The sequence below is a fragment of the Lissotriton vulgaris genome, unplaced genomic scaffold (assembly GCF_964263255.1).
Source record: "Lissotriton vulgaris unplaced genomic scaffold, aLisVul1.2 SCAFFOLD_902, whole genome shotgun sequence".
NCBI lineage: Eukaryota > Metazoa > Chordata > Amphibia > Caudata > Salamandridae > Lissotriton > Lissotriton vulgaris.
This window is the reverse complement of record NW_028240880.1, coordinates 739,394-752,616: the sequence shown is the minus strand read 5'-3', so window position 1 is coordinate 752,616 and position 13,223 is coordinate 739,394. Positions and strand designations below refer to the sequence as shown.

Genomic DNA, 13,223 nt, shown 5'->3' with positions numbered 1-13,223 from the left:
CAGGCCGCCCCCTTGCGGTCTATGTACACACCGCACACAAGTGGGAAAAAAGTCGCGTAGGAACGGTAGGACGTTCCCGCAACTAGGGGACTCTGAAAGGAAATAAACCATGCAAGGAGTCCCCAAAGACCGCAAGACAATCAATCACAATAAAAGAAGACAAATAGAAAGCACTTATCTGGCTGCGGGAGCAGCGAAGAAAGAGGAGGAAGATGATGGGAAGTCCGGTTATATAGGGATGATGAACAGTGACAAAGGACTGTGGACTATGATTATAACAAAGAGACTCTTGGGAGTTGTTGTTGATTTTTTGTTGAACATTACGTTAATGCTTTATGTTTAAAGCATTTTTTGTTCTTATTATATCTTTTCCTAAGCTGCTGTGGTTTTCTTTATGTTAATAAAGCGAAGGAAGATATAGCATAATCTGAAGCCTCCGGTCCTGACATAGAATTGGGGAGGGAAGTAAAGAGAGCACACTGGAAGTTGGAGGAAGTAGCAGAAAATCGGAGGAGGGAGAAAGGAAACACAGGTACCCACATGGAGTGCAGAGTACAAAAGCAAATAAGCAATCGCAGAACCATTACGTCTGGCTTGCATTTTGAGTCTTGACTAAAACATTTTAAAAGGCTCAAGCAGTGAAAAGCCAAACAAACAGCCACTGGCATAGTCAAGAAAGAAAGAAGTAAAACTGCCATGAAAGAAACTAAACAAGCTTAAAATAAATATGCATACTTTAAAATGCTCAAAAGACGGGGCACGTTTTGATTCAATTTAACCAAACTAGAAAGGTATGTTTTCTCAAATGCAGGCATGAAGATATAAGCCAAAATAACTGTGTGGATCTGCATGTGGGAAGGGGCGTATTTAGATTTCTAAGTTTCTTCGTGCTTGAGTCCCTACACCAGACCAATTCTTCTAACGTCCTCTGTGGATATCACAGGCAGCTTGGCTGTTGCATACCTAGCTCATCTTTGCTGGTGCTTCAAGGTCATTTTCTATGTTCTAGGTACATTATTTTTCAGATTTTTTTCTTTCAAGTCCCAACTGGTTACAAGAAACATTATTTTATGTTTTGTTATTTCTTCTGAGATATTGCTGAGCAGGGCAAAGTATGTTTTCCTTCATTAATCTGTTGTTCAAGGCTGAGTGGGCTTTTAAGGGATATCTTCTGATCTTAGTGTAATGTGGACAGTTCAGCAGTGGGTTGGGTCTTAAATTTTTTCACAGCAGCAGGTGTCAGACATTCCATGCTTTCGTTTGTTTAGGCGCACTCTCAGTGGTAACTGGTTACTTCTGGCTGGTCCTCGTCAATAAAAAAAAGAACAATTGGCTAAGAGCAAACATATTTGGGGGGGGGGTTTAAAAAAGTTCCCATTGCCACAGTAGTAATTGGCAGTAAAGAGAATTACTTCGTGCGTGGTTGTGCTCCTTGTGAAAGGACAGAATACTGCTACTCACAGTGAAGATAGATAGTGACTGAAGAGGGCTGACCCACTGCCACACGCTGTATGTTGTAGAGGTTGAAGAAAGGTGTGAATGGCACAATAACTGGGATGAAGGGGGCAGGATGAAAGCCTATATAAGTATAATATACATATAATGCTAGTAAAATCGAAAGGCCTTTGGTAACGCCAGGCCTAATGATGGATACCATCTGTAGAAAATGCTTCTCCGAGGGAAAAAATGTGTGATGAGTCGGCGTATTTTCGAAATGCAAAATAGTCACTCATGCATTTCAATTCAAGTACTCTATCGGAATAATAAACCAACCAGCCAATTGCATGAAGTGAAAGAGAAATAATCCTATGGGCAAAATCAGGGTCCACTCTGTGTATATTTTAAAGAATTGGTAATAGGCTTTGCAGACAACTGCATGGTCAAACCATACCTAAAAAGTTTCTCCTCAGGTCAACAGTGGAAGGATACAACTCATCCAGTCAGAACACTGCGAGACCAATATGTGCCCGGGTGGGAATTACATAAGAGCAGTGAGGCAAGCCACTGAATTAAACACAAACACCTGAAACTATTAGAAGTCCTTGTATGTGTGCCTCTTGGCAAATTAGAGATTTCATATGTACACCAATACTCCTGGCTCTCTAAGACTACGGCTACCACCTGTGCACCACCCTGAGATGTCACCGGTGTTTGACGGCGCACTACTGTATGACTCCAGGTCACACTTCTGTACCCTCAGTGTTCCATGATTTAAACTACTCCAGTAGTGAGAAAGTGCCCTCATATGCTACATATATCCATTTGCATGTCTTCAGGGATGTTTGAGTAACTCTTTCTAGTACTCCATTCATTGAATTGCTTTCATAGGGGTATACATTTTGAGGGGCTTTAAGTAAATCCTAATTTTCCAGCCAGCGTTTATAATAATGGTAGGACTTGAGGTTCATAGGCATAAAATTCACTGTGCAATTTGTGTTTTAGGCTGAAAAATAGTGCTTTTAAAAAATGTAACTGTCATAATACGGGGCACAATGCCAGGTTTACCGTGTTACTCAAAGTATTCAGCACCTGAAATATATTTTAGTTGCTAATTAATGCTATTTACAGTTTACAAAAACCAATTTAATTCAAGGTCAGTCAATGGATCTAGATCACCCCAAGGGCAGTCATCAGAGCTGGCTCTAGGGCAGTGTGATCGGTGCCACCGCACCAGGCGCCGACTTGGGGTGGGGCGCCATATTTTTTATTTGAAAAGCACCAGATGCCACGTTCCTTGTCCAAGAAATTTTCAAGCTTCAATAAAAATGTCACAATAACTTTGGTGATTAATGTTCTTCATGGAGAGAGACCAGAGCTTTGTCTGGTAGAGGAAGTTTTGACTCATCATAGTGCAGAAGGATAATTTGCCTGCTGCAAAGAACATGTCCCATTCAGATCCCAAAGTGCATACACTATGAATAGGTCAATGGGTTATTGTTTTCGTCAGAGAGAGATCCTTTTGTTACTTGCAGCTTAAAAGTTAAAATCCTAATAGAGAGCAGTGAGCTATTACCTGTCCTCAAAGAGCTGCATGCAAACTGCAAGGACTATATTACAGCTACATGTTTTTGCCCAGTCTTTCCTTATCCTAATATGGAAAAAAGGGTTCCTTTGGGTAGAAATCAATTCTTATTATTAAAGTAAACCCCTAACAATTGTGTTACATTTTAAATTCTGAATTTGTACTTTTCCAGACCAAGAACTCTGAAACTATACTGCCTACTGGTATGGATGGAGTGTGACTCCTTGACCTTGTAGGCCTGTGTCTTGTCTAACAATTTCTATACACTGATTTACACACGTATGATTGTCTCCGTGCAACGTATGCGTGATCTGTGATATAAAGTGTTCTGACACCTTAAACGTGTATGAGTGGCGATAGAAAGCTAAATGAATCCAAGAGACAGCGATTATGGAGACTTTGGAGCATTGTTAAATGGTGGGAGTGAGGGAATCCGTGGTGAGGTGGTCGTGGGGGGCTCCAACAAACATTGTCACACAGGGTGCCACCAGTTCTAAAGCCGTCCCCGGTAGTCACAAAGTGGTCAATATTTCCAGGTGAATGTGTGAGTGGCTCATACAGTCTAGGCTTGCATTGTGGGGATTGGTACCTTTTTACCCCATTATAAAATCAGGATTGCAAGTCCAGAATGCAAATGAAGATACTAAGGGGCTCATTAGGATCGCGGACGGACTTGCGTCCGTCCGCGACCCCTGAGTAGGAGGGAACCTCCGCATGGCCTGCGGAGTTCCCTCCTGTGAAATTAGGATGTGACCGCCACCCTGGCGGTCACATCCTCTATTTTTACCATTGGGGCGGGTGCGGCTACAAGCTGCACCCGCCGCAATGTTAAAAAAGCATACATTGCATTTGTATGCAGAAAGCGGCAGGCACCGTGCGGTGCCTGCCGATTTCTGCATACAAATACAGGGGGGTACCATAGGTACCCCCCATGTGCACCCCCCACTTCACCTAGGGGGCCCGCAACGGGCCCCCGCAGTGAAGTTCCACATGCTTTTCCACGGCGGAAAACCCGCCACGGAAAAGCATTTTTTAAAACGCATCCTAATATGTCTGGCGGTGTCTGAGAGACACCGCCACCATATTAGAGCTTTTCGGCCGCGGTTGTAAGCCGGCCGCAGCGAAAAAGAGGCGGACTGAAACCAAGACCCACAAGCCACCCTAATGTGGCGGTGGGTCTTTGGTGGGTCCGCAGCGGTTTTCCCTTTTCTCCGGGCCGGCGGTGGCTTCCGCCGGCCCGGAGGATGCGGGAAAACCGCGATCGTAATGAGCCCCTTAGACTGGGTGAGCGCTCTTGAGCAATATCTGCCTCCTTCACTTAATTTACAGTGTGTTTGCTTTAATTCTTTTGCTATTGTTGGTTTAAATAAATGTGAATAATGTCTGAACAGTTCACTGGGAACCTCATTTCATATACCTTCACTGTACCAGTCTGTACTCATAGGTGCAATTTGCTGATCGCTCCCCCTGCCACATTGCAGGTGATTTATCATGGCTGCCAAGTAATCCCAAGTTATGTGCCATAGCTTCAATCAGCACAGACGAGTGCCACCCTCCTGTGGCGCCCTTATTTTTGGTACATCCTTTTACTAGTGCACAAACTCTGGTGCACGGGTCACAGACACACATAACAGGCTGGTTGAAGAGCACGTTCTGAGTGGTCTCTTGGTGCTACAGACAGAAACAAATGTTTATAACTACCTAACTCAATTGTATAGTATTCAAGTTATTGACCTTAGAAAGATTTAAGGATAACAGCAGCCAGTGGTATTCACTACTGTGCACTACATGTTTGATCCTCTTTTGGTGCCCCTGTGCATGGTGATTTGAAATCTCTAGCCACTCTGATTCCTTGTGCTCTCTCTTTTTTGCCAACGAAGATCACACAAACAGTCACTCAAGTGAACCCCATGCTCTCTTCTAGTTTCACTCCCCCAAGCAGCGGTGTATAAATGGTGCAGTGGCTCAGTGGTACCAAGGCAAACGGAACTTAGGGGCCCACTGCATCCTGCTTATTGCTGTATTCTAAAACTAAACTAGCGGTCAAGGGCATTCTTCTTTCTTGATTTAGGGCCCACTTCACCTATACTACGCCACTGCATCCTTGAGCCCACCGTGCTCACAGTAAATATTATATGCCTAAACACCTAGGTAAATACATTATTTGAATACACTAAACTGAATTCTGTTGTAATTCATTCTATAAAAAGCTAGTGATGGGGGACGAATAGCAGTGAAGTGAAGATAATTATACGGGGCAGGTGTGTGCCGAAGGTCTGACCATGGTGCATAAGAGATCTTCCGTCCATTTGTATTTGAATACTGCGTAGTTCTTTAGCATACTAGATAGGTCTTATGTATTACATAGTGCCAGGATGTGTGCACTGTATACTGACCTTTAGGAACGAGGGCTGAGAAAAGTTGGCCCTGCCGGGATTCTGAAATGTGACCCACTAGTAACAGCAGGTGTCAGCAGTGAGCACAGATTAACTGTACCCTCGTGGTCGGAAAGTACACCAAACCAGGTGAGTGCAATCCTTTCCCGTTCATTTTACTGCCCAATAAGCAACTTCTTTCTAAATGACCACCTTGTACCCTGCTTGCCATCTGCAAGGAGTGTGACAAGTTAGAGTGTGAAAGGTTGGAGTACTTAAAATGTACAATAAACAGGTTTGGGTGACTGGAAGCACAGCCAAAGTGTTACCCCTGTCATTTTCAGTGCAGCTTTGTCTCTCCTTTGCGCGCTCTTTGTCCATTGATTTTTTTTAGGTCGAGCCTAGCGTTGCAGCGCATGCGCTGCTCGCTTTGCGAGGCATGCAGTATTCAGTATAGTGTGGAAGCTACGCCCACTCTCCGCCCATCTTTTTCATTGGCTTAGGTCCTAAATGCTGCCTTCCGATTGACTTTAGGCTTGTGAGTCCCTCCTCATGTCGACCATGTCGTCATTTGTATCCTTCCAAGGCTACTGGCCCCTTTACTTCGAGTGTTGCACCGTAAATATTTTCTTCCCATGCCTTCTCCCCCACCTTCCCCTCCCACAGTTTGTGCGTTATCGCCCCCTCCACTCTCGTTGTTCATGCCTTCTCACTCCCTGCCCTCTGCCCGCACTGTTTCAATGCACTAGGTCTCGCGTAAATGCAAGTCCTATTGCATTGCAAATGCTTGTCTTAGCATGTTTGCATCTTAGATAATTAACCACTTGAGAAGTGTTCAATGAAAGGCACTTTGTTCAATCATGTAACATTTTTTTAAGCTTAGACAAAGTTTGGAAGTCACACGTTTTAACACATTCAGATTATTCAAACTTTTAAGTGTACAGCTTGGGGAAGTGCGAGTGACCTTTACTATACTTCCATAAGCCTGTATCGAGTTGGAATCTAAGGTTTGTGATGGAAACCCCAAAACAGCTTTGTTCACCTTAAACTTGGAATTTTCTGTTGAATCAACTACTCTGCAGCTATACACTTCTGGTTGCTAAAATATTCTTTGCATGTTTTATACCCTGGTATTGCTTTGCTTTGCTTTGTTTGCATATCTGTGAATGGTGTGGCAAAATGTCTATCATTGACCCCCAAGGTCAGAGGAGCACTCTTTCCGTCCACAGTGCATACGTTGATAAGGAAACAAGGAGACAATGAGCTTTCTGTAGAACTTAGGCACATATTACTTTAGTAAAAGATGCAATCACCTTACCAGACAGTGGAATATTGCCCTTCATTCCTACAGTGTGAGGGTGGAGACCCGATAGTCAAGTGAGAATCAATGGAGACAGGTCTCTCCTTAGAAACTCAATGAGGTCCTTGTTAGGAAAGGGCTGCTGAATAATTGTTCTTCCTGAGCACTGCAAGTTTGATAGATGGTCAGTGTGAAGGGTGAGACTGCAGTTTCAATGGTTCAAGTAAGGCTATTTCTAGTCAGAGCCTTTCCTTTTGTGTCTGAGTATTGCCACTGGAAGACTGAATGACAGCCAGGTGCAAGATCTTACACCTCATTGTGCCTGTTTTGAGGGTGCTCCAGATTGGTGACATCTCCATTGCTACCTTCCCAGAGTAGCATCACTTTACACATACACACTAAAAATATGACTGTTATCCTTCCCCTCACCCTTATCCTGAAATGGGGAGGAGCATCTCCAGCAAAAAAATGTAAAATAAACCACTCCTTATTTGTGTTTTTCATCCATCCAATTTTATGGGGAAATTAAACAGTTTTTTTTTCTTATTCTATTTACCCCGTGAAGATGGGGTGGTGTGCGCGCAGGTGATTTGACAGCCTACAGCGACACTGCAACAAGTGTAAGTAACGTTGTTTTCTTTCTACAGTTTTGCATGCAATCTTAAAAGCCTCCACAATAATCCTAAAAATCCTGCCTGAAATTTTAATTTGACACAAAACTTAAATTTGTCGACTCTCCCTTTTCTTTCCAAAGACTCTCTCCTTCCTTTCCGTCCTCGGAATGCCTCCTCTCTCTGAGCACAACTTACTCTCTCTTGCATGCATGTTTGCCTTAATCCCTATTATTGTGTCTCTAACCATTTCCCACACTTCTCTTCAAGGATCACAACTTCTCCTTTAAAAGACATGCCCATGCACCCTAGCGATACCTAACCTCCGGAAGCTCATCTATTAATACCGCCAACCAATGCATGAATGCACATATCCACTCTCCCACTAAAGATCACATCTATCTCCTATTAATTTATCACATAGAAACTGGAGCAAATGGATGGTAGAATGGTTTCCTTAAGAACGCAGGACTAATCCCAATAACCAAGAAGAAAAGAAAAAGAAAGAAAAAAAATACTCACCCTGGGTTCTGTAACAGCATGCTACCCAGTGTAAAGCGCTACAACACCTTGTGAGAAATAATACATGCTACACAAATGCAATATAATACCAATACAATGTATAGCCCAGACTAACACTAATACCATTAAACTCAGAAGTTGGGAAGTCAATTGTATTTCATACAAAAAGCTAAGTTCTCTTTTACTACCTGACACTCATACAAACACATACAACAAAACTGCTTATGGGTCATGCCCATAAACTTGTACTGCACCAGTCTACCTCAAATAAACCACCTATCACCAGCTGTCCAGGCATAAAGAGATCTGCCACACGCTGCTACCCAACTGAGGATTTTAATTAAGTCCACCACTACAGATCTCAACTAGCTACACAATACAACCACTTCTTGACATCTCACAGTGACAACCAGCTATGATGATATTAGCAAAGTACCAGCATTTTGACCTCTGGAGAGGTGTCCCTACGCTGGGGGCTGTCCGTAATATTAAGCAAGCTATTGTCCAGAATCACAAAATGCTGAGCTAAACTGCCATTGGCGCTTGAACCGTGAGCCCCTGTGTTCCGGAGTCAGCCGCCCTGGCTGCTGCCCCACACCTCTTCCCTTCCAGCATGCCTCTCCATTATTGCTCTCTTTAATGTATGCCTGCTCAGGCCCATAAAATGTTAACCAAATATTCCATAGTAGACAACACATTAATCATGTAAGTGGTCTATGAACATAACAAGTACCATAAAGGGATATCCAGAGCTGTTCAAAGCTTGCAGCTCACTGGAACCATAAACTGTGCTCATGTTTCTCTGTGCTCCGGTTTCTCACACTTCTTTATCCATCACACCGTTAAGCGATGTGTCCCATAACGCATGACATGGAAACACTTCCCACACAGGACCAAGCAAAGGCAATACACTTCCAACCAGCGTATCAGTGCATCATTCACATTGCGCTAGTGCTAATAAACATTATATGCATGACCAATGAAGGGGGCTGTCCCAAAGCCCACTCTGTAATTGTAATTGTATTGGAAGGAATAGGTATGCCAACAGACATTTGTTTGTAGCCAAGACCTAAGACCTAGCATCATATTGGGACAGCTGGCGGATAGCACAAGGCACTGCTTGTGCACCCCTAGCAAAGGATTCACTAAGTTTAGTAATGCGGATACCTTGCACTCTCTTCTGGTTTTAAAAAACCATGAGTTGTTCCACTGTGGGGACCTCATCACGGAAAAGGCTGTATTGTATACATTTATGTAGCACGGGGTGACCTGTACTTTCTAGGAAGGCGTTTCCCACTTACCTGAACACGTTAACGTACATCAGAAATGCAAATGTTTCTGTTTCTTCAGTGGGCGTGGTGTAGTATGACATGCCAATCCTACAGAAACCGGAAGAATGTCTGCAAGCATGAGCCTTAACTCCCGCCCCCCAACATAGATGTTAAAGCTCCGATTGTCTCTACTCTACTTCCGCCTTCAAGGGATAAATTAGTGAAGGTTAGTGGAGCCAATGAGCAAACTGTTCCTATTTGATTGACAAGCTATAAGCTGGCGTCACTGTATTTAGGACCCGCCCGTAAACACATGCCCAGCTTGTTGCGAAATAAACCGTCCACCGCGCTTGCTTCACGTGAAGAGACCATTCTTTACTCCGGAAATGATGGCCCAGCCACACGAGAGCAGGTATCCTGTCAGTTGAGTCTTCCGCTCACATCAGTGAGTGTGCTTGCCTGGGTTACGAAGAAATGTGTGTGTTTACTGACACCCAGAGCTCCACGTGCTGGAGAGTAAGAGAGCTCTAGTACCTCGGGATTTAGGAATGAGCCCGCAGCAGTCTGTTAGCTGCCAGAGCCTGGCGGCAGTGTGATGGTGTGTCAGGTTTACGATTAACACAACGATTTCAGTCGAAGTCGTTCTAGGGAGAGCGACCCATTCTGACATAAAAATCGTCTGTACCTAAATGCTGTTTCTGCTGCCTGGCTGCAGACCGTGCAACCCACAGAAAATAGATCATATTTAGCAACATAAAATAAAGCCCCTGCCCGTTTAATAATATTCCCAGGCTCCGAATGCGTCCGTCCGTCTTGTCTGTAATGCGACTGGTTCGCATGTAAAGCACTCTGATATCTTCGGGTCGAGTTCGCGCTATATTAAACTGCAAGAAAAAAAAGAAATGTCCCTGTAAAGAACTCCACGGAGGCAGGTGAAGGATTTAGATTGAGTTCTTTATTCACTTCGCCAACACAGGCTCCTACAGAACATCGGAGCGTAGGTTACGGGGCTGCTGCTAGGACATTGGCTGTCAATTCACTCACAAATGTAATCTGAACGTTTAACTGGTGGCAAGAGCCACCTTCCTGCCCTGCTCCTGCTGATAGGTAAGGGAGTGTCATGTGAAGGTATGGAAGGCAACTGTCTTCTAACTCTTCCTGGGGTACCAAGATCTAGTGGAGTGTGAACTGGTGCAGAAATGGGCTGCGTGATGTTGCTGTGCGCCGTGTGGGAAACTCATAGTCAGAATCGTAGTCTGATGCACTATGGTGTGTTTTGCTGCGTTTGATGTTTTCGGGACACTCATTCTTCTTATCAGTGGGCATGGTAACATCTGGATTCTCTGTGGGTTGTCTGTAGGCAGAGCGGGCTGAAAAGTGCCACACCCTACCATCGCTCAACAGTGCGGAATTGCAGTACACCCTACGCACTGATAGGGGAGAGGTGTATCTGTTTTGACCCTTTCCTATGTGTCCGCTTCTTTTAACCTTGACAGTGTCCCCTATCTTGAGCTACACTTGTTTACACCCGTGCTTGTTGTCGTATTTTTCTTTGCAACAGGACTGTGCACGCATTAGCCTTTCTCTGACAAGACGGGAGGACCAGTGTACTGTCTTGGCTGCCTTGACCCAACCCACATTGTCCTTGGTCAATGGAGTAATTCCCCCGCATGAGCCCAAATGGGCTGTGACCTGTGGTTTTGCAGGGTGTGATGCGGTAAGCCCACAGTGTTTTGAGTGTCTCCTGTTTCCAGCTTAGGTTGTTGGTGTTAACTAACTGGACAATTCCTTTGATTACTCTGTTGAATTATTCAATAGCACCATTGCCCACTGGGTGATAAACTGATGTTTTGTGCACAATTTGGTGTTTTTGTATTTAAGTCTTGAATGTCTCGGACATGAATTGAGCCCCATTGTCACTGATAATCTGTTTGGAGAGACCCTCACGTGTAAACACGTCGTTAAGGAACTTGACAACACTATGTGTGTCTGTTTTTTTTTTTTTACAAATTTAAGTTCAGGCCATTTAATGTAGTGATCAATGATGACTAATACGTACCACTATTCTAGATTCTCAGATATGGGACCCATGATGTCACACCAATTCTCTCCCATGGCATGGATGGGCAGGGAATAGGGTGCAACGGGGGTCTGAATGTCACCTGTGTTTTGTCTGAGTTGACGCAAAGGATGCAATCATTGAACATTCTTTCCACCTCTTAGCTAATGCCTGGCCACCAGTAATTGTTTTTTACCCTGTTTTTTGTTTTTGCAATAGCTAAATGTCCTTCATGACACAACCTTAGTTTCCTCATTCTAAGGCTTTTTGGAGGTACCACCCTACCACTCCTCAATAAAAATCCATTCTCCTGTGACAATTCGTCCTTTACCTCCCAGAAGTGTCGTAGCGGTTCGGGTAATTGGCTTTTGCATGTCCATCCATCAGTTAGCATATTTATAACTTGACATATAATGCTGTCTTTGTTTTGCTCCATGAGCCATTCTTCTTTTGATATGCTGTTGAACTGAATGTTGGGGGAAGATGGCGGCCGAGTAAGAAGCTCGGTCGGAGAGCTCCCGGCACTCCCGTGATTATCTCAACAAAAGTTGGAGAAGAGCTCAAGCATGCAGCAATACAGCGATGGAATAAGATAAGGAATAATCTGCGGTGATTTATTCTAGTACGAGATGAATAAATAACAAGTGAAACAAATTCAAAAAAAAAAACGGTGTTTTCTACCTACGAACGAGGCGAGCTGAAAGCGAACTGTCCGTGGCATGGTCCGTGGCATGGTGCAACTCTTTGGGCTCTTCGGACTCCCTCCTCTCCTTTTGAACGCTGGAGAGAAGGGCTGCAGTGCATTGGAGGCGGAAGGCTTACTCTCCGATCTGGACCCAGAGCCGGACCCTGTTTCCGTGAGGGTTGTCGCAGGAGAAGACGGAAACCTCGGAGAGTACAGCGGAGCAAGCAAGGTGGTGAAAAGTCCCGGAGCTCGCTCCACAGCGGAAACAGGTACGGGGAAGTGGAGCGCTGCGAGGAGGGCGAGGTCGCACTGCCGCCGTGTCTCCGGAAGACTGAGGTTTCAGTTCCGGGGCACGAGCGACAGAGTCAGGGGGGAGAGGCGGCAGGTCGAGGAAAGCTGCAGGAGAGGCTCTGACTCACTCTCAATAGCGGGTGAACTGAAACTGAAACACAGCGGAAGACGCAACGGAGGATAGAAATGACTGCAGGAACACGATAAGACTAGCAAAAGTCTGCAGAAAGGGAGGATTGGAAAGCTTGAAAAGTGTAAAGCGCGAATGTAAAGGAGAAGAAACAAATAACTTTTTCAGATCAGAGAGTATTTGGATTTTGGAAAGCCTGCACTACAAAGCATATAAAAAAAAATTATGTTATAATACAGGCTATAAATTTAACAGTGTTAATAATCAGTTCTATCAATTTCTCCTACTCTGTCAGACATATAAGCATTTTCAACCCTGCCAAATTACACATACAAATATAAAAGAGAAAAACTCAACAAACAAGCAGCTTATGAGTAAAATAGTAGAGTCAAAACAGGAGGGAACAGAGGAGAAACCGCTTCAAGATTCAAAAAATCCTCCAAAAAATCGTGCCGGACCCAATTTCGAAGAAGAACCCCTGCAATTAGAAACTCAGTCCAACACAGCGAAATCCTTCTACAGTTTGCGGAATAGAAAGTTTTTAAGTCAGGAGCAGTTTCCGAAAGGCATTACCCCAAGAGTGAGCAGAAAAAAACAAAAAACCTCACTCAAAGGCTACTTAAAGAATAATTTAGAGAAAGGAGAAAACAACTTGGAGTCTACTCAGAAATCTAAAGTAAAAATAAAAGTTACTCCCTCTCTTAGGTCATATTTTAAAATCCAGCAACAAGAACAGAGCTTAGAATCTTCTAGCTCCTTAGAAGCACAAAGAACATTGGAAGTTTTGGAAGGTGAGAAAGAGGAAACAATAGCCAAACTTACAATCAAACTACCAGATACTCACCCCTTAAGAAAAGAGAAACAGCGAGCAGCTCCCTTTCTAGCCGGAAAATAGAGTACAGGGAGCGCAAAGAAAGGGAGAAAACCTCGAACTAAGAAAAAGATTTTGGTAGAGAA

General features: G+C 44.0%; 1 protein-coding gene across 1 annotated transcript in view; it reads right to left on the bottom strand.

Annotated features, from left to right (window-relative positions):
• Positions 1 to 9,263, bottom strand: part of LOC147672503 (peroxisomal reductase activating PPAR-gamma-like) — a gene marked incomplete at its 3' end in the record, with an annotated part of 88,733 nt that extends 79,470 nt beyond the window's left edge. The window contains exon 1 of the mRNA XM_086947988.1: positions 9,150 to 9,263. Within this exon, the coding sequence (XP_086804114.1) occupies positions 9,150 to 9,202 (53 nt within the window). The remainder of the gene's footprint in view (positions 1 to 9,149) is intronic.
• Positions 9,264 to 13,223: the final 3,960 nt, after the last annotated feature.